General features: G+C 38.3%; 2 protein-coding genes across 3 annotated transcripts in view; one reads left to right on the top strand and one right to left on the bottom strand.

The window, feature by feature from the left end:
- Positions 1-11,179: 11,179 nt before the first annotated feature.
- LOC139152798 (uncharacterized) overlaps positions 11,180-25,666 on the top strand; it is a 165,752-nt gene continuing 151,265 nt past the window's right edge. The window contains exons 1-2 of one of the 2 annotated variants that reach the window (XM_070726136.1): positions 11,180-11,397; positions 11,517-11,605. The gene's annotated coding sequence lies outside the window, so the exon portion shown is untranslated. Of the gene's footprint in view, positions 11,398-11,435; positions 11,606-25,666 lie in introns of those variants that run through there. The other variant, XM_070726137.1, reaches the window with a different exon arrangement.
- LOC139114953 (TNF receptor-associated factor 2-like) lies at positions 17,486-24,711 on the bottom strand. Its single transcript, XM_070676871.1, has 8 exons — positions 24,640-24,711; positions 23,371-23,529; positions 22,603-22,677; positions 20,640-20,738; positions 20,117-20,260; positions 19,418-19,492; positions 18,747-18,833; positions 17,486-17,722 (listed from the first exon to the last, which is right to left on the bottom strand). The coding sequence occupies exons 1-8, from the start codon at positions 24,709-24,711 to the stop codon at positions 17,486-17,488; spliced, it is 948 nt and encodes a 315-aa protein (XP_070532972.1).

Here is a 25,666-nt window from a genome sequence, read left to right as displayed (position 1 = left end):
GGGGGGGGGTCAGTATTTTTTTGAATTTCGACAAAGGCTCATCATTTCCTAAAATGCATCGTGTAAGCCACAAATTTCATCATTCAGTTGCATTTTTCGGCGCGCCCTTTGGGCGCGTAACTTTAATAATCAGACATATTTTCAGCACGCCCAACTTTAACATATCAGGCATACATATATCAGAGATATCTGTATGTTCACTATTTTTCAGCGTGCTCTTCGAGCACATTACTTTAATATATCAGACATTTTTCAGCACGCCCTTCCTGTGCATGACTTTAATATACAAGACATATATATCAGAGATATCAGGATGTTTCATATTTTTCTCCGCGCCCTTCGGGCGCCATACTTTAATAAATCGAGATATATATGCCAGAGATATCTTGATGTTTGCTAAGTGAAAGTGTACCGTTATGAAATCTGCATTTCATATGAAAAGCATGACAAATTCCTGATACTTTTCTGTTCTCTCTATGAGAATTCAGTATGAGAAAGCAACATGCACAAATATTTCACAATATATATTTGATACAGTGACTTATTTTAGAGATAGGAAAATGACAAATATCTTTCGTTGTCATTGATGCAACTGTTTTCCTTTGTGTCTCAGGTTTTCTGTAGAATGATGCTTTTTTATGACCAAAATAACAGTTAAAAAGGCAGTTTTTGTCATTATTAGCTGTCCTTTTAAGGTTTCAATGTTACAAGAAAAGGTCATGTCAGACACTGCACACATCCGATTTGGCTAAAATGCCTCTCTATGGCTCCTCAGGAAATTTAATGGGATGGCTGGCAAGTCTTAACACCCATCGAAATTTTGATTTACTGGTTTTTCCTCTTTGATATTAATGATTGACATCCATTTCTGTTCAGGACATCTTGTTAAGCATAGAAAATGTGAAATACATTCACAGCTCATTCAAAATGTACTGTATTCAAACTTCAAGATTGACACTTTGAAATTCCTATCTTACAACTGACATGTCAACAATGTCATTAAACACAGAATGACTGTTAGAATATAATGTATGTAAAATATAAAATATATATATATATATATATATATATATATATATATATATATGTATATATATATATATATATATTATATATATATATATTTTTCATGTCCACCTTTTTGTTTTACAGTTATCTTTGTTTTCGGTGGAGAAACACGTTGCAACCAGTGGTTTTGCCCACAGGCTCTTGACTCAATGCAGGCGAACCGCCAGACGTCACTGATGCAATGACATCAGTGACGTCGAGAGCCTGTGGGCAAAAGCACTGGTTGCAACGCGTATTCTCCGTCGAAAACAATCGGTTTTTCATGCAAAATCGTGATCGATCTCCTATTTTGAGCACGCTCAACTTGTCTAGATACACGATGTGCTACGCTGTGCTTTTAAACTTACACAAAGCCCACTTTTCTCTCTTTATGCGATGGGACCATATCCGTATCAGACGTGAATCTTGCCTGGTCTTTCATATGAGCCGCGCACACGATAAGCCTCCCACGGTGCACCATAGACAAAACTGCTGATTTTAACGCGCAGTTTCTTTTCCCAAAACAGCCAATTTTTAATTTAAAATTGTGATAGATCCTAGTTTTCGAGCACGCTCACCTTGTTTAGATACACAATGTGCTAAGCTGCGTTCTTAGACTTATGCAAAGTTCGCATTTCTCTCTCTGTGCGAGGGGACCATTTCGTGTCCGCCAGTTTGAATCTTATTTGATAGCCAGTAACACTGCCCTGCTCTGCAGAGCTAGGTCCAGAATAGGATGTTGAATTGTAAAATAGGATTCAGAATGGCATGTTGTGTTGTAAAATGAAATTCAGAAGAGCATGTTGAATTGTAAAATAGAATTTGGAATGGCATGTTGTGTTGTCAATTGAAATTCAAAAGAGCATGTTGAATTGTGAAATAGAATTTAGAATATCATGTTGTGTTGTCAAATGAAATTCAGAAGAGCATGTTGAAATGTGAAATAGAATTTGGAATGGCATGTTGTGTTGTCAAATGAAATTCAGAAGAGCATGTTGAATTGTGAAATAGAATTTGGAATGGCATGTTGTGTTGTGTTGTCAAATGAAATTCAGAACAGCATGTTGAATTGTGAAATAGAATTTGGAATGGCATGTTGTGTTGTCAAATGAAATTCAGAACAGCATGTTGAATTGTGGAATAGAAAATGGAATAGCATACACAGTTGTGGAATAGGATACAGAGCAGCGGAATAGCATGTTGAGTAGTGAAATAGAAAACGGAGTTGCATGTCAAGTTGTAAAATCAAAGTAGTAATTTTGGCATGGATTGGACACCATACTGGTACGGCGCGCTTGCACTCTCTCGCCATGGGGTTCTGTCATAGTATACAAGATAATTTTGTATTTGATTGTACCATTATTTGATAGGGGTGCTGGTATTAGCTTTAGTGTAGGATGATGGGACTAAATACTAATGGATAAGTGTGAACATTTTTATGTTGTTTTTAGACAAGTTAACGTGCTCCCATCATAATTACTTATACATAACCTTTGACCTTCATAACAAATATAATAGTATATTTTATATAAAAACACATCTAAGCAATATTAAATAATTAATGAAAGCTTTCTACACGTTTCCAACTTTTTGGGTGTATTAAATAAATACTAAGACAATACGGATCGCTACATTTTCAAAAAAGGGGGGGTAGCCCATGAAATTAAAGAGGCAAAACACCTTCTACATACTCTTGCCACATCAAAATCATACTTAACAACACATTTTCAATCACTTCAACAAGAATATAGAACTTCATAAACAAATACTTTCTATAAAATAAATCTGTAATTTTATTGCTGTCCTGTTAACACAAAACAATTCATGGACACATATCCCTATACCTTTACAAAGTGGTAAGCACAATGAGATTATGACCTCAAAAACTATACAGTTCTTTCTTAAATTTCTTGACAAACGATGCACATTCATTATTACACATTCCTTAAGCAGGTGTCATACACTTTTCTGCTAAGCAGATAAATGGTATGTGTTACATTTGCAGATCCACAAGATTAATGTACTCAGGAATTGCGTAAGTATACAAAACTGATTGAAAATATTCTACCTGATGTGATAGGACTGTTGAGTGAGATAGATTGAAGATATTCTGCAAAGAGCTAGAGATCAAAAGAAGATATTTTACACAGTGTGGGGGTCTGACATGTTTTAGATGAAATAAAGTCAGGGTCAGCTATGTGTGAGATGATGTGAAGATATTTGACCAAGTGTGAGGGTCTGCCATGCGTGAGATGAAATGAAGATATTTGAGGACAGTTCATGGGAGTTGATATGAAAATTTTCCATCAAGCCTATAAATAAATGCTATAATATCACAGATGTAGTTCAAAGGAACATTTTACAAGTGTGAGATGAAATGAAAATATTGACAAAGTGTGAAGGGCTGCCATCTGTGAGATGAAATAAAGATATTTTACCCAGTGTGAGGGTCTGGCATGTGTGAGATGAAGTGAAGATATTTTACCCAGTGTGAGGGTTTGGCATGTGTGAGATGAAATAAAGATATTTTACCTCATGTTAGGGTCTGCCATGTGTGAGATGAAATAAAGATATTTTACCCAGTGTGAGGGTCTGGCATGTGTGAGATGAAATGAAGATATTTTACCTCATGTGAGGGTCTGGCATGTGTGTGATGAAATGAAGATATTTTACCCAGTGTGAGGGTCTGCCATGTGTGAGATGAAACAGTGTTGGAAACTGGCCAAAATATTTGCCAGACATCAGGACTGGTAACTTTCAAAACTTGCCTGTCCTGCCAGAAGTTGCCTGTCCTGAATTTTTGACAAATCCATTCATTCAAAAAACACAAAACCATTATGTACTTCAAAATGTAAACAACTTTATTAACATGAGTATTAGCTGTGATCTTACAAACAAACTGTTCTGAATTCCACTGTTTGAAATGAATTCTAGTCCGAACTTGAATACAAAATTTCTACAATAACAATGCTGATAACACTCTGATTAATTAATTAGTTAATTCAAACACACTTTGCCCAAATCGCACAAACAGTTACAAGGTTTCACGATAGCGGTTTTAACAACGGAGAAACAATTTTTTTTAATTTGTCTCCATTTTTTGCCACTTTATCGTATAAAACCTAGATGCAATCTGTCATCGAATTGGTATTACAATCAACCAAACTGAAAAGATTGCTGAGCAATACAGAAAACATCATCTGGCAAAGAAAATCAAAAACTGAGAGAGCTGCCATATAAGTAATCAAAGTTGGCGGCATGAATTAAATAAACCAATACTCTCCTCAGACCAAACCGATTTCAAAGGCCGTTTACAGCAAATATTATTAACGAAACCATGAAACCTGGGAATGGCTAAACACAGAGAAACAAGATTTATTTCTCGAAGCAGCCCTTCACAACATGCTTTTCAAACACCGGAAAGCAGGCACCAATATCGACCCGAAATCTATTACAAAGTCCATGAAAAATTGACACAAAACTAAAAGTTCGGATAATCGATTTAAATGCCTAAAACAAACTAATCGTTGACAGATTAGTACAACATTTACTGTTAACATAACGAGCACTAGCAACGCTAAAAATATGCCCTAAAACAAAAATCCTTATAAGCGTCATGTTAATTAGGCCTATATTATGACACCACACACCGGACCGCTCACTATAGAGTCAGTCAATAGTGGCTAACTCTCTCAATAACGAATCTGGCTTCTCAGCCTCAAGGACGAAGGTGACTCCATCACACAACCAAGCGGATGGGATACAAAACATGAGAGCGACTGATGAAGGACACCCATTTTTGGTTCCGAAACACAGTTAAGACGAATCACTCAATCAATCAACAAACCGGTTTACCGGGGACCCAAATCACATGACTAGGGTCAAAGCACTATCGATTCACCGGTGTCTCGCCATGTATTCCACACAAAATAAATGCAATGATCCTTTTATTCACCATATCGTAATACTAAACAATCTTGGTAGAGCCGATGTGTGGAGTTGCCCTCATTTTCCTTTATATCCTTTATATCTTTATATCTTTCCTTTAGGGGTGGACCATTTGATATCCTGGGGGGGGGGGCTTGGAAGATTTGGGGAAAAAAAAAGATGCCAGGTGGAGTTGCTCGAAAAAAAAATCTGGCTTTAAGTGGCTGATGGAAAAATAATTATGGACCATTGCGACTCGGAAAAAAAAATCTTGGCAATTGTTCGATGCACACTGCAGCATCAATAAAAATCAAGCAGTAGCTCTGGAGTTTTATAAAGCATAAACCATTTCAAGCTTGAGGAACAATAACTGAATATGAACAATTGTACAGTATACATGACCTTCTGATTAGAGGAAGTATGCTGAAATTGTAATTGCTCACCAGTGTTTTCCAGAAATGCGTAAATCTGAATGTATGGATTTTGTCAAAATACCACAAGAAGAGAGACAGCCTGCAAACATTTTACTATATCGTTTGCGTATAGAAAACTCATAACAACGAAAAAATGAGTAGAGACTCAATCCAATGCGTAATATTATTACGCATTAGATCGACTCTCTACACATTTTTTCATTGTTATGAGTTTTCTATATACGCATGTTTTATTCGTAAATGCGAACACTGTTATAGTGAATTATCTTACCAATGTTTTTCTTAACAAAAGCGAATGTGTTTTGATTAGAATTGAATAAGTTTGATGGTTTTGGGGAAACTACTATGTGGTAATGAAGAATGGGAAATGGGCATTGAAATGAGCAGACAGCAGGTTATTTAAGATTAAATGTTACATCTTCACTGCAAATAAAACCATAAGTGTGTCATAAATAATACAAACGAAACAAAATCATGTTTGTTTGTTTTGTTGTATGTGAGCCACGTCTAAGACACACAACAAAAGTACTGTTTCAGTCTGTAAATGTCACCTCAGATGCCACCAGAGAAAACCATTTCCACTCCAAAATTTCAATTTTCGCCTTGCGAGAGGGGGACACCCCCCTCTCGCGCTCTCCCCCCTCGTTTGCTACGCTCACTCGCCACTCAGTCGCTTTGCTCCCTCGCAGTCAACCCATCTACTTTCTTAAATTACCCGGCTACTCTCAATGTAAGGACAAGTAAATGCCATAAATGTACATGATTTTACAAATATGTTTTTGTAAAGTGAATCAAAAAGTACATGTATTTACATATCTTTATTTAGTTTCTTGAATATAGTCTGTGTGCGATAGAACAGCATCTTGTTACTGGCTGTGAAAAACCAAGCAAACAAACATTGCACCGAAATTTGGTAAAAAAAATATATCTCGAAGAAGGAAAGTGAAAAAAAAAATTGCCAGCATAAGTCCTGTAGAAAAAAAAATAATTCATCGTGAAGCACATGGGAAAAAAATAATGGCTCTCCACCAATCTTCCAAGCCCCCCCAGGATATCAAATGGTCCACCCCTTATATCTTTATATTTATAGCACTGGCTGATATCGCGCAAATCTCGCTTGGTGTGAGATTTACTAGTATGAGCGACTTCCTGTTTACCCGTGTCTACATTACCGTGATTACGCTTGCATTGCGTTCCGGCGTCACACAGGTGCAAAGTTTCAGTAGCATAAGCGCGTCGAAGTCGGACGTATTGGTATACTACATTTCGTTTATTTTACACAACATCTAGAAGCAGCTGATCGATGAGATTACTGGGTATGCCGTATGGGCTACTATCGAGAGCCCGACACACGGACGTGGAAGTACAATTTTCCTCCCGTCCGACTGAAAAGTTACCCGTCTCGGACGGGAGGACGGGCGGTAGTTTCCAACGCTGAGATGAAATGAAGATATTTTACCCAGTGTGAGAGTCTGGCATGTGTGTGATGAAATGAAGATATTTTACCTCATGTTAGGGTCTGCCATGTGTGAGATGAAATGAAGATATTTTACCCAGTGTGAGAGTCTGGCATGTGTGTGATGAAATGAAGATATTTTACCTCATGTTAGGGTCTGCCATATGTGAGATGAAATGAAGATATTTTACCCAGTGTGAGGGTCTGCCATGTGTGAGATGAAATGAAGATATTTTACCCAGTGTGAGGGTCTGGCATGTGTGAGATGAAATGAAGATATTTTACCTCATGTGAGGGTCTGGCATGTGTGGGATGAAATGAAGATATTTTACCCAGTGTGAGGGTCTGGCATGTGTGTGATGAAATAAAGATATTTTACCCAGTGTGAGCGTCTGCCATGTGTGAGATGAAATGAAGATATTTTACCCAGTGTGAGAGTCTGGCATGTGTGTGATGAAATGAAGATATTTTACCTCATGTTAGGGTCTGCCATGTGTGAGATGAAATGAAGATATTTTACCCAGTGTGAGGGTCTGGCATGTGTGAGATGAAATGAAGATATTTGACCTCATGTTAGGGTCTGCCATGTGTGAGATGAAATGAAGATATTTTACCCCATGTGAGGGTCTGCCATGTGTGAGATGAAGTGAAGATATTTTACCAAGTATGAGGGTCAGCTATGTGTGAGATGAAGTGAAGATATTTTACCCAGTGTGAGGGCCTGGCATGTATGAGATGAAATGAAGATATTTTTCCTTATGTGTGGGTCTTGCATGTGTAACATGAAGATATTTAACTCAGTGTTAGGGTCTGCCATGTGTGAGATAACATGAAGATATTTTACTTCATGTGAGGGTCTGGAATGTGTGAGATGAAGTGAAGATATTTTACCCAGTGTGAGGGACATCTATGTGTTAGATGAAGTGAAGATACTTTACCTCATGTTAGGGTCTGCCATGTGTGAGATAAAATGAAGATATTTTACCCAGTGTGAGAGTCAGCTATGTGCAAGATGAAGTAAAGATATTTTACCCGGTGTGAGGGTCTGGCATGTGTGAGATGAAATGAAGATATTTTACCTCATGTTAGGGTCTGCCATGTGTGAGATGAAATAAAGATATTTTACCCAGTGTGAGGGTCTGGCATGTGTGAGATGAAGTGAAGATAATTTACCTAGTGTGAGGGACAGCTATGTGTGAGATGAAGTGAAGATATTTTACCCAGTGTGAGGGCTGGCATGTATGAGATGAAATGAAGATATTTTACCTCATTGTGGGTCTGGCATGTGTAACATGAAGATATTTTACCCAGTGTTAGGGTCTGCCATGTGTGAGATGACATGAAGATATTTTACTTCGTGTGAGGGTCTGGAATGTGTGAGATGAAGTGAAGATATTTTACCCAGTGTGAGGGACATCTATGTGTTAGATGAAGTGAAGATATTTTACATCATGTTAGGGTCTGCCATGTGTGAGATGGAATGAAGATATTTTACCCAGTGTGAGAGTCAGCTATGTGCAAGATGAAGTGAAGATATTTTACCAGTGTGAGGGACAGCTATGTGTGAGATGAAGTGAAGATATTTTAGCCAGTGTGAGGGCCTGGCATGTATGAGATGAAATGAAGATATTTTACCTCATGTGTGGGTCCGGCATGTGTAACATGAAGATATTAATTACTCAGTGTTAGGGTCTGCCATGTGTGAGATGACATGAAGATATTTTACCCCATGTGAGGGTATGTCATTTGTGAGATGAAATGAAGATATTTTACCCAGTGTAAGGGTATGCCATTTGTGAGATGATGTGATTATGTTTTACACAGTGTGAGGGTCTGCCATGTGTGAGATGAAATAAAGTCAGGGTCTGCCATGTGTGAGATGAAATGAAGATATTTGAGGACAGTTCATGGGAGTTGATATGAAAATTTTTCATCAAGCCTATGAAACAATTCAATAATATCAAAGATGTAGTTCAAAGGAACATTTTACAGTGTGGGGTCAAGTCAATAAAGGAAATACATTCTATTCAGAGGGGACATCATGTGACATAGATGTGATATCTTTACTTTCTTCCAGAATTACTATAAATGACTGATTACTGGAAGTTGTTCAACACAGAACTTTGATTCGAAATTTTCCTTGAATGGTGGCCTTACAAATTGAAGTATGTGATCATGTAAATCTTTCTTTCTTGCTGCACTCAAACCTGCTGCTGGTAATCTATCAGGGAGACAATCATCAGGTGGAGGCCATGATTTACCAGGGAGGAGCAAACTGATTCTTTCTTCCTCATCATTGACACTTTTCTTTACATACACTGCCCCAGCATCTGCCTTTACAAATCTAAAATGGTGATACTTTCTGATACCTTTGAGTGGGCGCATAAATGAAGATAAATAACTATCCCATGAATACCACTGAACAATTTCCTCACAAGTTGCAGAATTACTATGCATTTGTACCTTGTTGATCCAAGCACTAGCATTAACAAGATCACCTAGTTGGTCTAGTAGGCCAACATCTGACCTACGAAAAAGCTGACGCATCTTACAAAAACATGCATCACAAATGCATTTTGTATGACCAGGCTCCATAAAATGTAAACTTATTTCTTCGTGTAAACCCTTAGCACATCTATAACAAAAATAATGAATTATGCTCTTATTCTTATTTTGTCCCCCACAGTTGTCTGCATGAAGTTTACATTCCATCTCACCTAAACATAATGGCTGAAAAGTGGTCTAACATGCTTATCACATTATTGGGTCCATGACTCTTTTTCCCATCAACTGAAATTGAATCTGTCTCATCAAATAAATAATTGATCTGAAACTTAAGGGCTTCATTGCACACTCCAAAACAGTGTACTCTCAAAGGTGACAAAAAATACAATTGACTTACTTGTCTAGTTTGATGAGGAAGAAGAAAACTTTGAGCAAAATCAAAAGTATAATTGACATCAAATAAATCATTAGAACAAGGCTCTGAACCAATTTCAACATCAGATACTGCACTGACCTCTACTGATGACTTACTGACACATTCATTGTAAAATTCTCTCCTAGCCTTTGCACAGCAAACATGGTCATTGTATTCTGAAGTCAGGGTTAACTTTTTTTCCTCACTAACAGCATACATTATTTTTTGTCTGAACTTTTAACACTTAGAACAAACATCTGTACGAATATTCATTTTTTGGATATGCGGAACACAGGAGCTCCATACACCTTTGAATGTTGTCAAGCCAACACACTGCTTACTAGGTCTACAAGCTTTACAAGAGTCAACATATTGCTTATAAATGTCCTCTTTGCGTACACTTGACGGCAGGTAAATTGGTCCAATCCTGACATACTATCGGATAAGCTTGCACGCATACTTGGAAATAAACACAAGTTTGCGGACGTAGTAGACACACTGACTTGGCTTTGCGAGTCAATGATTTGTAGCAGCCGATCTGTGTAAGGCGGGAAACCGCGTTCCCGCCTAAACGGTTCTAGTAGTAATTTCACGCTAAATATAATGTAAAAATTATGTTGTTTTTTTCTGTTATTTACATCAACCTGAACATTTCTGTCGGTAACATGTTATCCGCGATCACTTCAGAACGAAGTAAAAGCGACTTCACTTGTTTATAGTCAGCAAAGTACAGTGTTTTCGATGGATCTTCAAACAATCAATTTGCAACTTTGTATATCAATTTTTGCAACAATATTTCTCGAAATCATGTGACCTGACATCAGGGGTTATATTAATGGTGAAAAAAAGAGATGCTCAGGATGCTTTCATAATTTCATTGTAGTCAAAATGATGCCTACTTTACAGTACATTTGAAATTAATAATTCACTAGTACATATGACCAAACAAATGTTAGGACAACCGGTGAATATATTTTGGTCAAAAAGCGTTCAGAAAACACCGTGACTGTGATTCGAAGAGCAGATTGTAAAAGAAGTAAGCTACTTGGCGTACAGCCAAATTAGCGAACATTGTGTAAACAAGTCTGGTTTGCAATGCATGATGCACACATTTAAGGGTTATCAATTTTAGGTCATCAATTTATACCTAATTTACAACTAAATGTGTTAGTTCGTGTCTATATCCTGGACACCCGCTAGTCATAAATCGCAGAGACTATAGGATGCCGTCTATCGTAAATAACAACATGTTCGGTGTCATTGTTTACAATCGATGCATTTTCCGTTCATGTACGCCATTCGACATCATAGAGCCGACCGCAATGAACGAAAACTCGTGTAAATAATTATTTCGACTTCGAACTACCTGTAAGAATGACGGTGTTATCGGCTGTGACTGAATGCGGTGATCGAGCGACGGTTAATCGTGGCCTAAAATAATACACTGTTTGGATTACATAAAAATATTAATCGTCTTATCATCACTTTTCAACAATATGTACGCCAAGCTGAGGCAAACGTTTGCCACGCCCGATTTAACCTCGTATCAGTATAGTACTTCAGTGTTTACGCAGGTCAGGTTATTCTGTAACGTCAATGACCAGCCCGTCAAGGTAGGAGGGTAATTACCCGATAAATTTGGTGTAGCGTATCACGTACTATTGTACCTATTAAGGACGTTTGAGTACTGAAATGCTACCATTTATTACTCCCTTCATTGTCCCTTCGGTAGGGTACCAAGGCGGACCAACGAGACATGGGCACTGATGCAGACTGACATCTTAAACACGCTCTAATCAAGAGCTAGCAGCCCGGCCGTCGGTAAGTAAGCCTAATTTGGACACTATACAAATGATACTTTTAAAGCATTTGTCTCATCAAAGGGAATCTATTGTCATCTTAATTTGACAGTCATCATCCAAACCCTGACTCCGCACTGCATTCTATGTGATTTACATGTCAGCTGGCAGCTCAAACAATTGCGATTAGTCGATAAGTCCACGTCTTTCCTCTATGTATGTATGTATGTATGTATGTATGTATGTATGTATGTATGTATGTATGTATGTACGTATGTACGTATGTACGTATGTATGTATGTATGTATGTATGTATGTATACACTTACGCATGTACGTACTTATGTGTGTATGTATATATGTCATTTAGAGATCTCTAGCTTTTATTTCGTAAGAGTTCCTGAGATCTTTTTCAGTAAGACTTCACATCGATGCGAAGCCAAAAGTATATGCAAGATACAGCCTCTCTCCCGTATTTTCTGTCTAAAAGAAAGTCCCGTTCATATATATACATACATTTTTATATACGCATATTTTTTTTAATTTCTCTAACAAGTCCTACCAATTACTGCCTTGAAAATTGATACATTACATTTAAAATTCAAATACTGCCTATTGTTAAATTAGATAGGTAACGGTATAATATAACCTTCAAGTTTTGATCAGCCACATATTTCATTCTGTTAGAAATCTCCAAGGAATCATTGGTATCTTGCGTTGCTTTGTTTGAAGTTTTGTATGAACAAGCCCTCGCTCAAAATGAAACATAGTATTTTGGCAGAAGTCCCATCTTCATGATTTCTTATCATACGTATTTTAGCCTGATGCTTTCGGTGATTAACACTTGGTCTAAAGCGACATTCATTCTCCGTCATCTCAAGCTAGTAATGTACGTAACATACATATACTGTATTGCCCGGATGGAAACTTGAGTTCCTCCAATACCAGAATCATTTCTAATATTTTGACACAGTGATTCTACCGATTTTATGTTATGACTTTGAAATCTAGGGATACCAGTACTATGGCGTCATTGAAAAATCACAGAAGTGGGAGTAGGAGTTGTTTGGAGGTTCCAAGCCATACATCGAATGGAACTGGTGATAATGTGCGCCCCTACCCCCGTCGTCACATTTTAATATGTTGAAATAAGGTTCCATATCAGTTCCCTCTTAAAGTTCTATTAGCTGTATCTTCTTGCGATATTTCCGTTAGTTTTGATTGAAATGATCACTGGCTCATGTTGAATAGCCTGTCAAATAACAGAGAATCGCATATTATTCGGAAACATTACATGACCTACAACTAAATAACATGTGATTTTACAACGAAATTTTCAATTTTTGTCCGGACAGAAATACAAACTCTGTTGACACGCGGATTGCAAAGTAGCATTCTTCTGCACCTGCGCGAGCCATTTACAGCGATTTCAAAATAAATATTCATTACTTATGCCCGGTACTTACGTCGTAGTCCATTGTCCGAGCACGTTGCGTAGCCAGATGTCTGGCAATCCACGACGCAATGTTGTTTTGATCCCGCAATAAACGTGAACTTGTACATCTGGCGTGATCGCGGCGTCAACATTATCTGCGTTCTCCCCAGCACGCTGAGCATGCCAGACGTCAATAAACGAGCTCGGAAGGGCAAACGTTTGAAAAAAATAGCAGTTTTATGCAGCTATATCACCCGGCGGTGGCAGTCCCCGGGTTGGTGGGTACCCATGCTTGTTACCCAAGTTTGAAAGTACCCCCTTTCCTAGAATACTTCTGAGAAAAACACCCCCTATTTGTGGCAAATCTGGGAGAAATTAGCTGTAAAAAACATACCCTTATTTCGAAATCTAGGAGGTTAGTATGTTGACTTCCAGGGTTGACCCTGGAGGTTGACTTTGTATACATGTACATACATCACAAATGTTTGTCCTCACCTGATTTTAGTCACATTCATACACAATCATCTTCCTTATCCGTTTGGATCTGGAGTTCTCTGATGGCCCCTAAGTGATGGGCATGTTTACGTCATATGTACATACAAACGTACGGTACTGTTTTTCATTTTCTTTGTGAGTGAGACTAGACCAGATTTAGTGTCCTAGGGAGATTATGAAAGGACTACCCCTAATCTCGGAGGTTACTCTGAAAAAGTACCCCTTTTTCTCGATTTCACGGACCTAGAATCTCCGAGATGACTGAAGAAAAACACCCCTTTTCCGTGAATTTGGTAACGCGCATGGGTACCCACCAACCCGGGGACTGCCACCACCGGGCTATATCATCACTAATCATGTTTGTTTCTTCGTAAGACAACATTTTGTAACAAATATGAGCCTCCAACATGGAATTTTCCGAGGTAAAAAATGGTCAAAAGTTACAAATAATGGCCCTTTAACAATCAGAGGATGGTAAACAAGATGTGTAATACATAGAACATATTTTCAAGGATTGTTAAAAGAGCTGGTAAGTTAGAGGTGGCATTTCAAATGATCATGGGCAGTTTTCGAAACACTATACAAAGGAACAATTCTGACATTAACTTTAGAAGAACTGATTATCCTAATACTCATATTAAGCTTTAAGGTACTAGGTTAAAGTGTATGTCCCGCATAAATTCAAAGTTAATTTGCTTAAAATGAGCCATGCTATATGATTTTGCCATCCCTACTTTATCAAATAAATGCATCACCCCAAGGAAACGACGCGGTTAAATATTATAAAAATGCAATATGTTGTGCGACTTTGAAGTTGGCTGCCATTCGGGTCGTTTCGGCATTGCCACCGGAAATGACGTAACTAATAGAACGTACGAGTGAGTGTGTTCACCTCGGCCATAGCGAATGCTTACCGCTGTGGCTTCAAAATGGTGAGAAGTTACGCTTTTGGTGGCTGAAGTAACCGCAGCCATTGCCAGTTTATTGCATTTTAGGATGCCGTATTAACCGCATTTGCCAAAATTACAAGAAAGGGTCGGAAAAGAGGCATTCAGACAAGCGTTTTCTGCGGTGCACATTTTCGAGTGCCGTGACTTCGCGTCGAATAAACACGGTTCGGAAGCCAGATGTACGGTAGAATAGACTTTAATTCCTGGACTTACGACATCGATTATGTAATCGCAATGCCGTACCAGTACGACTATTTTCACCAGAAAGCGTTCGCGTGTATCATCATCGACTGTGTTCAAGAGCGAGAACAGCAGCAAGACTGCGACAGATTGCCCAAACATGTCAAGGGGATGCGGGGGCCCGCGGAGAAGTATGGCCGTGTTTACATCCACCAGGACTGAACGCCGATTCAGCTGCTTTACGAAAGTGATTGTAATAAATAAATAAATAAATAAATAAATAAATACAAGTACTACATCTCATGTATGTGTGACTCTATAATTAGTAACGTTAGGAGATATCTAATTTATTCCTAAAAAGTTTACGTAGTGATTGACTGACTCTTTGCGAGACTGAACGATAGGTTGTGTATAATACAGCACGGCGCTGCCAGTAACAGTGACACAACGTGTAGCAAAGAAGTTTCATACTGTTGACGAAGCAGTCGCGTTGTCGTCATCTGTTCCCTTCTGCTCGACTAAGTCTCCCCTAAAATATTTTAGCTTCTTTGAGAATTTCGCAGTCATGAAACAATGAACACTGTGCTTTATATCGCTGCGGAAGCGTGGCTGATCACTCCGTCATAGAAATGGCCAGCTGAGCCGCCCGGCCTCGGTTGCCAGTGTGCCCGATATTTACTTCATGTCAATTTTAATTTATCTCTTCCCGAGAATTTGACTAGACATGTCTTTTAATACGGTCACATATTTTTAAAAGTGCCAATGTTCATGTGAGGTTTTATAACGCCAAACTGAAGATTTTGCGGCTAGAATACTACTTTGGTGTTTATGCTAACGTGACCCTAAACCTGTTCCCACTTCCAGCTGTTGATAGGAAAGATGTGTGTTATAATAAACGGTGGACAATTTTCAACTTGATCTCTATTACATTTATTTACAAGCGTCGTGGTGTAATTCAAATTTTTATATACAGATTTTGAACGAGGCAATTTATGTTGAGAAGTAATAATGAGGTGGGATGGCAACTCCAGACTTTTATTCATATTTTGGTAGCTTGCGGTTGTGTGTACGGTAGTGCACTGGTGTGTTTGACTGTGGTCACGGTGGGCTTGTCATAGACGCGACGGTCAACAAGAGTTCCGCTCTTGTTCTCGTTTAGGTTAAGGTCCGACTGTTAAAATTTGCAGGCCTGTAAATTCTGAACAGCTTTGTCATATCTTCTGTGACGATGACATTCTCAGTTGCACTGCTTTCACTCATGAAATTATCACTATCTCCATAGTCAATGCACTAAGTCACCATCACGCGTTCTATTAGTGACGTCACAGCTACTTACGCCAAAACGGGGCGAGCTCGGCAATTTTCGGCATGATTGAAGTCGAAAAGTGCAACTTTTCCCGTGTTTTCGTCGAAATAACATAATACAACCGTCTAAAAACCGCTCAAATAAGCTTCAGTTTGTGTGTAAATGTTTGTTTTATTAATACCAATTTCATTGACAACCAGAACTAGAGTATACGCCTCAAGTCAAACGAAAAAAGCCTCAAAATGTGGTGGGACTCACACTTTAAACCCTGACTTTGAATGAACCACGGTACAAAAAAGCCACGTGCATAAACGCGCACGGAACTATGTTTTTTACGTGTTTGTACACGTGGTTTTGCTTGTAGCGGCATCAAATGCGAACTTTTTATTCCGGAGTAGAACCATTAGTAATTATGGGAGCAGAACAGAAATTCTCAGAAACATACAATAGACGTTTACCTAGTACATTTCGCCTACGACGGTGAAGGAAAGAAAATAATTTTCCATGTTTCAGTGATATAAAAGCGTGCACCGTGATTTCTGACTAAAGGCACCAACAAAACCCAGGTACCTTTTCCAAATTGACAACAATAAAGGAGTTAATAGCAGCTACAGATACAAGAAAATGCTTTTCGAAAATGGTAGCGATGTCAATAGGGGGTTTCTAAAGTAAACTTTCAGGTTGTAAAAATGGGAAATATACAATCATTAAAATTTGATTATAGATTTGCCAGGTTATAGCGGAAATTGAATTACTACGTCTGAGGACATTAAAGTAATAGCTACCTTTTACCAGGACAAAAAAGTGTACAAACTCATTCCACGGAATTCGAGAATTTTACGATATAGCTTGCTACAGAGACAGGGCAGGTAGTTTCGTAACATATGAAATATCTCTAGAAACCATTCAGATTGTTCGAAACGATTAACATGTCTTTTTAATCACAGGATAGCGTAAATATAATTAGAAATCGAATTCACGAAGCAAAGCGTTGTAACACAATGATATCATTCTGTAAATACCAAGGAACCTTTCAAAAATCAATAAACCTTTTCACTAGAATATTATTTCAAGATCTATTAATCATAGAACTAGACATTGGCAAAAAGAATATACTTGTTATGAGATGGTCATTATTTTCAATGCGACAAGACACTGAGAATATATCGCCAAGGTTTTGCCAGATATGGCGTCCTGTCGTTTCCTCTTAAAATCTGAAATTTTCCAGATCAATATTCCATTGTAGCTTGACAGTTCTAGGGATTGTATTCTAAGATCCTGCTCGACCGATGCTAAATCTTTCAAAACTATAATGCGATCCTTGGCCTTAATTTTACGGTCTTAAGACTCGATTAGTTCACTGTCTTTTGCCTCTGTCGCTATAAAAAGTCCGGATTGAACTTGATCTTTGTTCAAGTTGGTTGCTAAGGACTGCTATGACGCCCTCGGACGTTGTTACCTTTGTGTGGAGAACTGTTTGTTTGTTTAGTAGGTCTTCGAGGATCGACTGTAGGCCTTCAAAAGTTGTCGTGACCGTTCAAGTATTTCCTGGTCCAGAATGAGCAGCTTCTGTTTTCATATCAGTATTCTCTTTTCCGTTCAATCGATTCACATTAGTTTTGAGATTGTTGAGTTCCAATAATACGTTTTGCAACATCCTTCCGTTCGTTTCAGAAATCTTTTTAACTTCATCAACGTGCTCTATGCAATTACAATTTCTAGTCATCGACAACAGTGACATTGTGTTTTGTTCTTCAGTTTTGTCCTGCTCAATCTGTAAATGAAAATAATAACAATCATCATCATCATCATCATCGTCGTCGTCCTCTTCATCACCATGGTCAAAATTTGTATTAATAATCTTTATCACATGCACAAGCCAAGTTTGTCGTCTCCGAACAAAAAATACGGGATTTATTCTCTGGTCGTTCTACGTCACGACAACCCGGGTCTATGTCATCAATTTGGTGCGTCGGACTTTTTTTTGTCGATCTTCGGTGTGCTCGTAAATATGTAAACAAACAACATGGCGGCCGATGTTTCTCCCACGATCAAAAGTCATGTAATGAAATCGATATTTTCACAGACTACGACATTACAAATCCGACAATGTAAACACAAGAGTGTACCGCCTGTATGTTCCGAAGGAATTTCGTGAATAATTTGCGGAAACAACGAACTCAAAACTGGTCGCGTATACCGTGGGTTCCGTAAGCATTGCAAACAGGGTCAGGCGCGACGTTTACAGTGTTCGCGCCGTCGAGATTCAGTCGATATTTGTTCCCGAAAAATAGCGTATCTTCGTCTGTGATAAATTTCTAGGACTATGCTATCTTTGAAATAGAGTATAACTTTGCGGAAGGTAGCCTACGTGTAGACCGAGAGCTGTCATTTGCTCCACACACGAACGAACGTGAGCGCTAACGCACACGACGGACGACTGGAAATGATTGACAACTTGTGCACGGCGTACTGATATTTATTCCTAAAGTAGTTCAAAAGTTTAAACGCGGAGTCGTCATGGAAAACTTATTTTATTTTGCAAAAAATAACGAATTCTTGGCTTGTGCATGTGATAAGTATATTATTCCCTAATATTTTTCTTCGTTAAGCTCGGAAAATACTCGTGACGTAATGACCGTGTCACCACTCGTCTTCGACTCGTGGTGACACGGTCATTACGTCACTAGTATTTTCCTTCGCTGAACGAAGAAAAATATTAGGGAATAATATCTAATTATTTTCAGTTGTTCACTGTCAGCCTGAACCAAAATAAAAGAGACAAGGCCGACACTCACCAATTCTTCACACCCAACTTCTCTAAATTTACATATAACAGGCTTCTTTGGACAATCTCCCCTTTCAGTGTCCTGATGATTTTTGAGCTGGAAGAAAACATGCATTTATAAGAAATTTGTTTCTAACCACTACATAAAACAAATATTAAGTTGATGTATACATACTTACGCATGCATCTAAGAGACATACGTACAGTGCGAACGTACAGAGGAGATCACCTTGTTCAAATATGCCACCGTTGATTTCAAATCTATCTATCTACCTTTCATGAAATTACAAAGCGTCGAATACGTCCGCTAATTCGCAACGTTACGATAACGCTGTCGAAGACCCAACGGAGCAGCTATCCGATGACTGAACAAAGATAAGTTAGTGATCACGAGGAATTGTGTCACTGTTTATGTTGTCGAACTGGATGTGACACGGTTGAATTTTGAAAGCAATAGTTTGTAAGAAACGAGAACTCTGAAAATAAAGTTTATGCTCTATATCTAGGGAGAAGTGATGAGCAAAATTAGCCGATTACGTTTTACAAAAAGACTTAGAAAGATCATGAAGACTTTTAATGCGTCAAAGACATCAGAAAAACCGCTTTTCAGCCTGAGCACAACAAATAAGATAAGAGCATTATTTCAACTTCTGATGAGGGCAACACTTTCCACAACCTTACCTCTTCTCTCGGAATGCGCTGCCTCTGACAATACTGACATGTCGTTGGATATCGGGAACACTTTCCGTTGTGTTTCTGTACAAAGACAAAGGAAGAATAGGATTGAACGGTAGTACCCTAGGCTCATTTCTTCCTGTCATGTGCGCCAGCGACGCTGTTACTCTCCGTCAAGAAAAGTGTAAACTTTGCCAGATTATGACAAATGGCAAAAAAGCCTATCAGGACTTTACACATTGCAGGTACAACAGAAACCATTTTGCTTGTCCAAAATCAATGTTTACTCCTATTTATAGCACTAAGCAAAGGGTCAGTATCCTCGTTCATAACCTATATTCAGGAGCTTTTTTGGTATGTGGTATTGGTGATAAAGAATTTGTCTTTTAAAATCAAGCAAATTTGGGTTTAAAATAATGTACTTATTTTCAGACTATTATTGATTTCATTGAACATAGTTGACACTTACAATATTTAATAAAGCCTTTGAAATGAAACAGTCTAACCGAAGATATCACCAGGATGTGACGCCATACAATTTTGTCATAGCATGGTTTGACACTTGTACAGTAAAAGAATAAAACAAGATTGAAGACATGAATCAATGGTATTGAGAGAGGAAAATTACTATACGGCTTTGCTTCCAGTATGACTGGAAAATGAATTTTTCAAGCTTCAAACATACATCTAAGTTCTGGAGCAAACTTTATGTCCACAGTACTTGCATGACACCAGTCTCATGACACACTTGGTCTGTAAGTGATCTGTCAGCTCACTTTGATGTATTTCAGCACCACATCCAGCGTTTTCACAGGTGACTTTCTTCATCGGGCACGTAAGAAAGTGTTCCTGGTGGGAATAAAGTAATGTATAATTATGAGCATAAGGATTATGATACTGATACAGTGTGTACGTTAACCATGCTGACATTCAGTAACGATATTAGTATCAAGAAACTCAATGAAATTATTTAATATCTTCTGTACACGAAGAAAATATTATAGAAACTAAAACAACAGTGTCCGCTAAAGCTATATGTCAATATGCAACGCTTGTTGAGCTTTACGAACCTTAAATTGTTGAACATATTGAGATTTAATTGTGTGTGCATTCGTCAATTGTAAGCCGTGCACGTGTTACTTTTTAAGCTTATATAAGTGGAAAGCTTGGGTAGAAAAGAAACTGGATATTATAATATTAAATGATATGACGATTTATTCAAACTTACCAAATCATACTGCTTAAATGTTCCCTTCCACTCGCAGCCTTCGTGCACACATTTCACTTGAAGTACACTCATTGCTTGTATGGCCATATCCTCGTAGACCTGTTTTAGTTAAGAACGCCGTCAGCGTGAAAAGTCACATTTCGATGCAACTGTATGAACTTATAATTCAGTACTACTTTTTTCCAATAAATCAAAGCTACACATATATTAGCACTGTTCCACAATTATTCTTCATATCATAGACTTAAATGATAAAAAAAGTTGAGAAATCCAAGATTTCTTGCTAAAATAACAAGGGAATGACTTTGTAGTTTAATTAATTTGGTTCAGTTTCACGTTATCTGTTATGATCTCCAAAGGTGTCAACCGTGCCTTTTACAGCAAAATATTCTGTACCTCAGGTGAGCCCTTGTAACTGAAATTTTCTATGTGCAATGCCAAATGTCTTATGTGCGAAGTTTTTGTATGTTACCTCTAACTGCGGGTGCAAGCACAGCTGTAGACTATTTGGCTTTCGTGAAAGAGTTGTGATGTTGGTCAGCCCTGTACTTTGCTTTTCTCTCTCTCTCTCTCTCTCTCTCTCTCTCTCTCTCTCTCTCTCTCTCTCAAATCTTTGGCCCTGCTTCGTGTGTTTGACAGGGTTGGGACGAGCGCTTAGGTTCGATAGATACTGATAGTTGATTTGAGCGAGGAGGCTATAAACTACGGAGATATGTACGCAGAGGTATGAATAAGATTGTGTATGGTGTTCGACACCTGGCACGTAGAGGTGCGAAAGCATGCATACTCCAAGGTATGAATAAGATTGTGTATGGTGTGCGACACCTGGCACGTAGAGGTACAAAACATTCATACTCCGAGGTATGAATAAGATTGTGTATGGTGTGCGACACCTGGCACGTAGAGGTACAAAACATTCATACTCCGAGGTATGAATAAGATTGTGTATGGTGTGCGACACCTGGCATGTAGAGGTACAAAACATTCATACTCCGAGGTATGAATAAGATTGTGTATGGTGTGCGACACCTGGCACGTAGAGGTGCAAAACATTTATGCGCCGAGGTATGAATAAGATTGTGTACGGTGTCAATAGGGTCAACTCAATTCTCACGCTATGTAGACAAGGACTTTAGCAAGTTCGAACCACCGTCCCTCCACCACCAGGGACGGTGTTCGAACAGACTGAGGTAAAGTAATCCGACATCACCGAGCGTCTCTCACACACACACTTGTTGTTACGTATTGGTGACACGTCCTTCAACAACTGAGAGTTTTTACACCTTAGTTAATATGAGTACCGTTTAATGTCAGACCTAGACTATTTAGAAAATTTAGACTGTACCTTTCATGACAAACAACCTCAAAAGAGAGTTGAAACTACAGCAAGTGAAAATATATACAGCCGACCAGCGGGAAAGACAATACTTGTTGAAAGGCAAAGGAAAAAAACTGCAATGGTTAACACACAACAACTACATTAAAAATACTGACCGACCAGCGGGAAATAAAACACTTGCAAATCGTAGAGACTAAAAACACGCACCGGTTGCTGCCAGAGTGCCAAGTTTAAAAACGTTTAAAAAACCAACGGAGCAGCTATCCGATGACTTAACAAAGATAAGTTATCTGCGATCACGAGGAATTGTGTCACTGTATATTGTGTATGTTGTCAAACTGGAATTGGCAAGCGTTAAGGTTGGACTTTGAAAGCAATGGTTTGTCAGAAACGACAACTTTGAAAATGAAGTTTTGAAATTTGGTGAGGATGGGTGTCTATAATTCGTACTAACGGAATAATCTTTATGGCTGGAAAGACGTGATGAGCTAAATTGGCGGAAAATGATAAAAACTTTAAGTGCGTCACAGACGTCGATCAGAAAAACCGCTTTTTTAATCACAACAAATTAGATAAGAGGATTATTTCAACTACTGATGAGGACAACACTTTCCATAACCTTACCTCTTCTCTCGGAATGCGCTGCCTCTGACAATACTGACATGTCGTTGGATACCGGGAACATTTTCCATTGTGTTTCTGTACAAAGACAAAGAAAGAATCGGATTGAACTGCAGTACCCTGGGCTCACTTCCTCCTGTTATGTGCACCAGCGACGCTGTTACTCTTCCTCAAGCAAATTGTGAATTGTGCCAAATTATGACAAATAGCAAGCAGGACTATACACATTACATCTATAACATAAGTCATTTTGACTCGTCCACAATCGATGTTTGCTCCGATTAACAGAACTCGACATTGGGCCAATTTAATGATTCATAACCCTACATTCAGGTGCTTTTGTGGTATGTGATATAGAAGATAGAGAATTAATTGGCTTGTTAGAATCCAGCAAATTTGGGCTTTAAAATAACTTACATGTACAATTCAGTACATATTACAATGAACGTGGCTGTCGGTCACAATGTTTAATAAAATGCTTGAAATCAAACTAATCAAACCGAAGATATTACCAGGCTGTGACGTAATACAGGTCATACAGGTTATGGAGGTCAGATTATTAAATAAAATACCAGGATGTGACGTCATACAAATCATGAGAGTAACAATTTCAGTAGCATGATTGTGAACATTCCGTACTGCGGTGATTGACTGAACAAAGATTGAATAAACAAGGACTAAATACACGAGTTAAAGCTATTTACAGCAGGGAACTACTGTACGTTTTTGCTTCCAGTCACGAGAAAAGGAATTTGAACCGTTCAAACATACATCTAAATCTCTGAACACAACTTGGAATCCACAGTACTGGCACGACACCAATCTCATGACACACTTGGCCTGTACATGATCTGCCAGCTCACATCGATGTACTTTAGCATCACATCCAGCGTTTTCGCAGATCTTCATCGGGCACGTAAGGAAGTGTTCCTGGTGCGAACAAAGTAATATATAATTATGAGAATAAGGAATATGATGCACACAATAACGGCATAAAAAACACTGAACGAAGCTATTTGACCTCTGATGTACTCAGAGGCTTATATAGTGTCCGCAAACGTGATGTCAAAATATGCAATGTTTATTGAGCTTTACGTATCGAAAAATGTAGAACGTGTTCAGATTTAAGGTGAAGTACTACGAATTACGTCAAAATTAAGTTGTGGTGTCATTTCCTTGAAACTTTGCACACATATTCTTGGAAGTTGTGCAAGTGCAAAAATGAAATAAAAAATTGGGGTCACCACGCTCGTTTCCATGGAAACGGACGTTAAAATGGCGTCGTTAGAAAATAATAAAAATGATATAATCACTTAAACTAAAGAAAGCAATTATAAAACGCTTAGCAAATGAGTTAATTTTAATAAATACCAAGAATTAAGATCCATATCTATCGAATATATAGTTTTCATGATGTTTGTAAAGAAATTTTAACATAAGTATCGATTACAAAATGACGATATCGAAATTATATCACTACATAATTTTCGAACTTTCTTCCTGTCGCTTTGAATGGTGTCATTTTGACCAAACTTGGCGAATAAAATCCTGACATAATACCATTTAGTTTACACTTTTAATAAAAGGGTGTCACCACGCTACTTTTTACAATATCTCCAGGTGAATAGGTAATATGAGCCATGTAAATGGGAGAGAAATGTTATTTTGCGCTCATGTTGAATAAAAACCAGCTTCCTAGGGGGTCAAAATATGACAAGGTTAAAGGTCACATGTATTTCTAAGAGACTGGGTCAAAAATTAGGTAAAAGCGCAATTTCAACAATGACAGGTGATGTTAAATACATGCGCTACAAAATAACCCATTTGCGGCAGGCTGGAGTTAAATCTGCGCAGAAATGTTCTAAAGCGTGTGCGCGTCCGAATTCGTCGCCCTTTACCTTAATTGGCTTATGTGCGTACTGGGCGCACATCAATCTTTGGCCGTACACATGTTACTTTTAAACTTACAATGGAAAGTCTGATTGGATGAGAAGATAGGCATGCAAAAAGAAAATATAGGAGATTTGAAACCAAGCTTACATCATCATACTGCTTGAATGTTCCCTTCCAATCGCAGCCTTCGTTCACACATCGCACTTGAATTACACTCATTTCTCGTAGGATAGCCTTGTCCTTGTAAACCTGTTTAAGGCAACAACGCCATCCGTGGGGAATAAAAAGAAATTAATATATGCTTCAATGTTACTGCATCAACCGCTATTTAGACTACATTTTCCGATTTAACACGACGAGTGTATATGTGGATCATAAGAGTAAATTCATCACAATTTAAGCCACGAAGTAGAACTAGTGCTGGGACAACATTCGTAGATGAAATAACCGGACAACGTATTTGAACTGTAATTCTTGCAATATATTTAGGATGAGTAACTGCGAATTAAGGTTGACACGCTTTGATGCTTGGTTTAGCTGCACGTCAGGGTTTATTTGTCGTTATTAATGAGAACAAACTTCAAATTGAATTTCAAATTACTTTTTTGTTAGAGTACATCGACTTTAAAGGTTAAAATTTACTTTGAAATACTGTGTGTATTGTTTTCTAGGTAAAGATGTATTCATCGCACCTTGTGTTTGCGGGCTAGTGTTATTGCACGAGCTATAATCTATACGATTTGAAAAACCACCTGTTGCTTGTCATCGTTGAAACTAGCATGCATCAGGTTTGCCGATTTGCTGGCATGACGACATAGAGTAGGAACAAAACGAGCTTGTTTGCAGCAAATTTAGGTCTGTGGCAATAAAAACTATTTACGGCTATGTGTACTCGTCTCTGCTTCTCGAGGTCAGTGCAGTCATTGCATGCCATCACGGTCATTGCAGCAAGTGTATCATTTCTATCTTCTATGCTGCGGCAGTTATTAGAGTGAAACCTTCGAATTCATTCCAGAGTTTGTCTTTCGCAATGACTACCACAGACTTTTCTGGGAACTGTTTCTGAACAACACTCTACGGCTATCACTATAAACATCCTTGGCTGGTGTCAATATGGTCAACTCAACTCACACGCGCAAACTCGAGCGGACTGAGGTAAAGTTACCCGACATGA

Source organism: Ptychodera flava, chromosome 16, assembly GCF_041260155.1.
Source record: "Ptychodera flava strain L36383 chromosome 16, AS_Pfla_20210202, whole genome shotgun sequence".
In the NCBI taxonomy this organism is placed as follows: domain Eukaryota; kingdom Metazoa; phylum Hemichordata; class Enteropneusta; family Ptychoderidae; genus Ptychodera; species Ptychodera flava.
This window is presented reverse-complemented; position numbering and strand designations above follow the sequence as displayed.

What these genes read in the sequence shown, in the direction of transcription:
- LOC139114953 (XM_070676871.1), bottom strand. Translation starts at nt 24,711, where the DNA reads ATGAGTGTAATTCAAGTGCGATGTGTGAACGAAGGCTGCGATTGGAAG. An exon ending in TTGTGTTCAGAGATTTAGAT is followed by an intron (nt 22,678 to 23,370) that starts GTATGTTTGAAC and finishes GTCTTTGTACAG; the next exon opens with AAACACAATGGAAAATGTTC. An exon ending in GCAAGTACTGTGGACATAAA is followed by an intron (nt 19,493 to 20,116) that starts GTTTGCTCCAGA and finishes GTCTTTGTACAG; the next exon opens with AAACACAACGGAAAGTGTTC.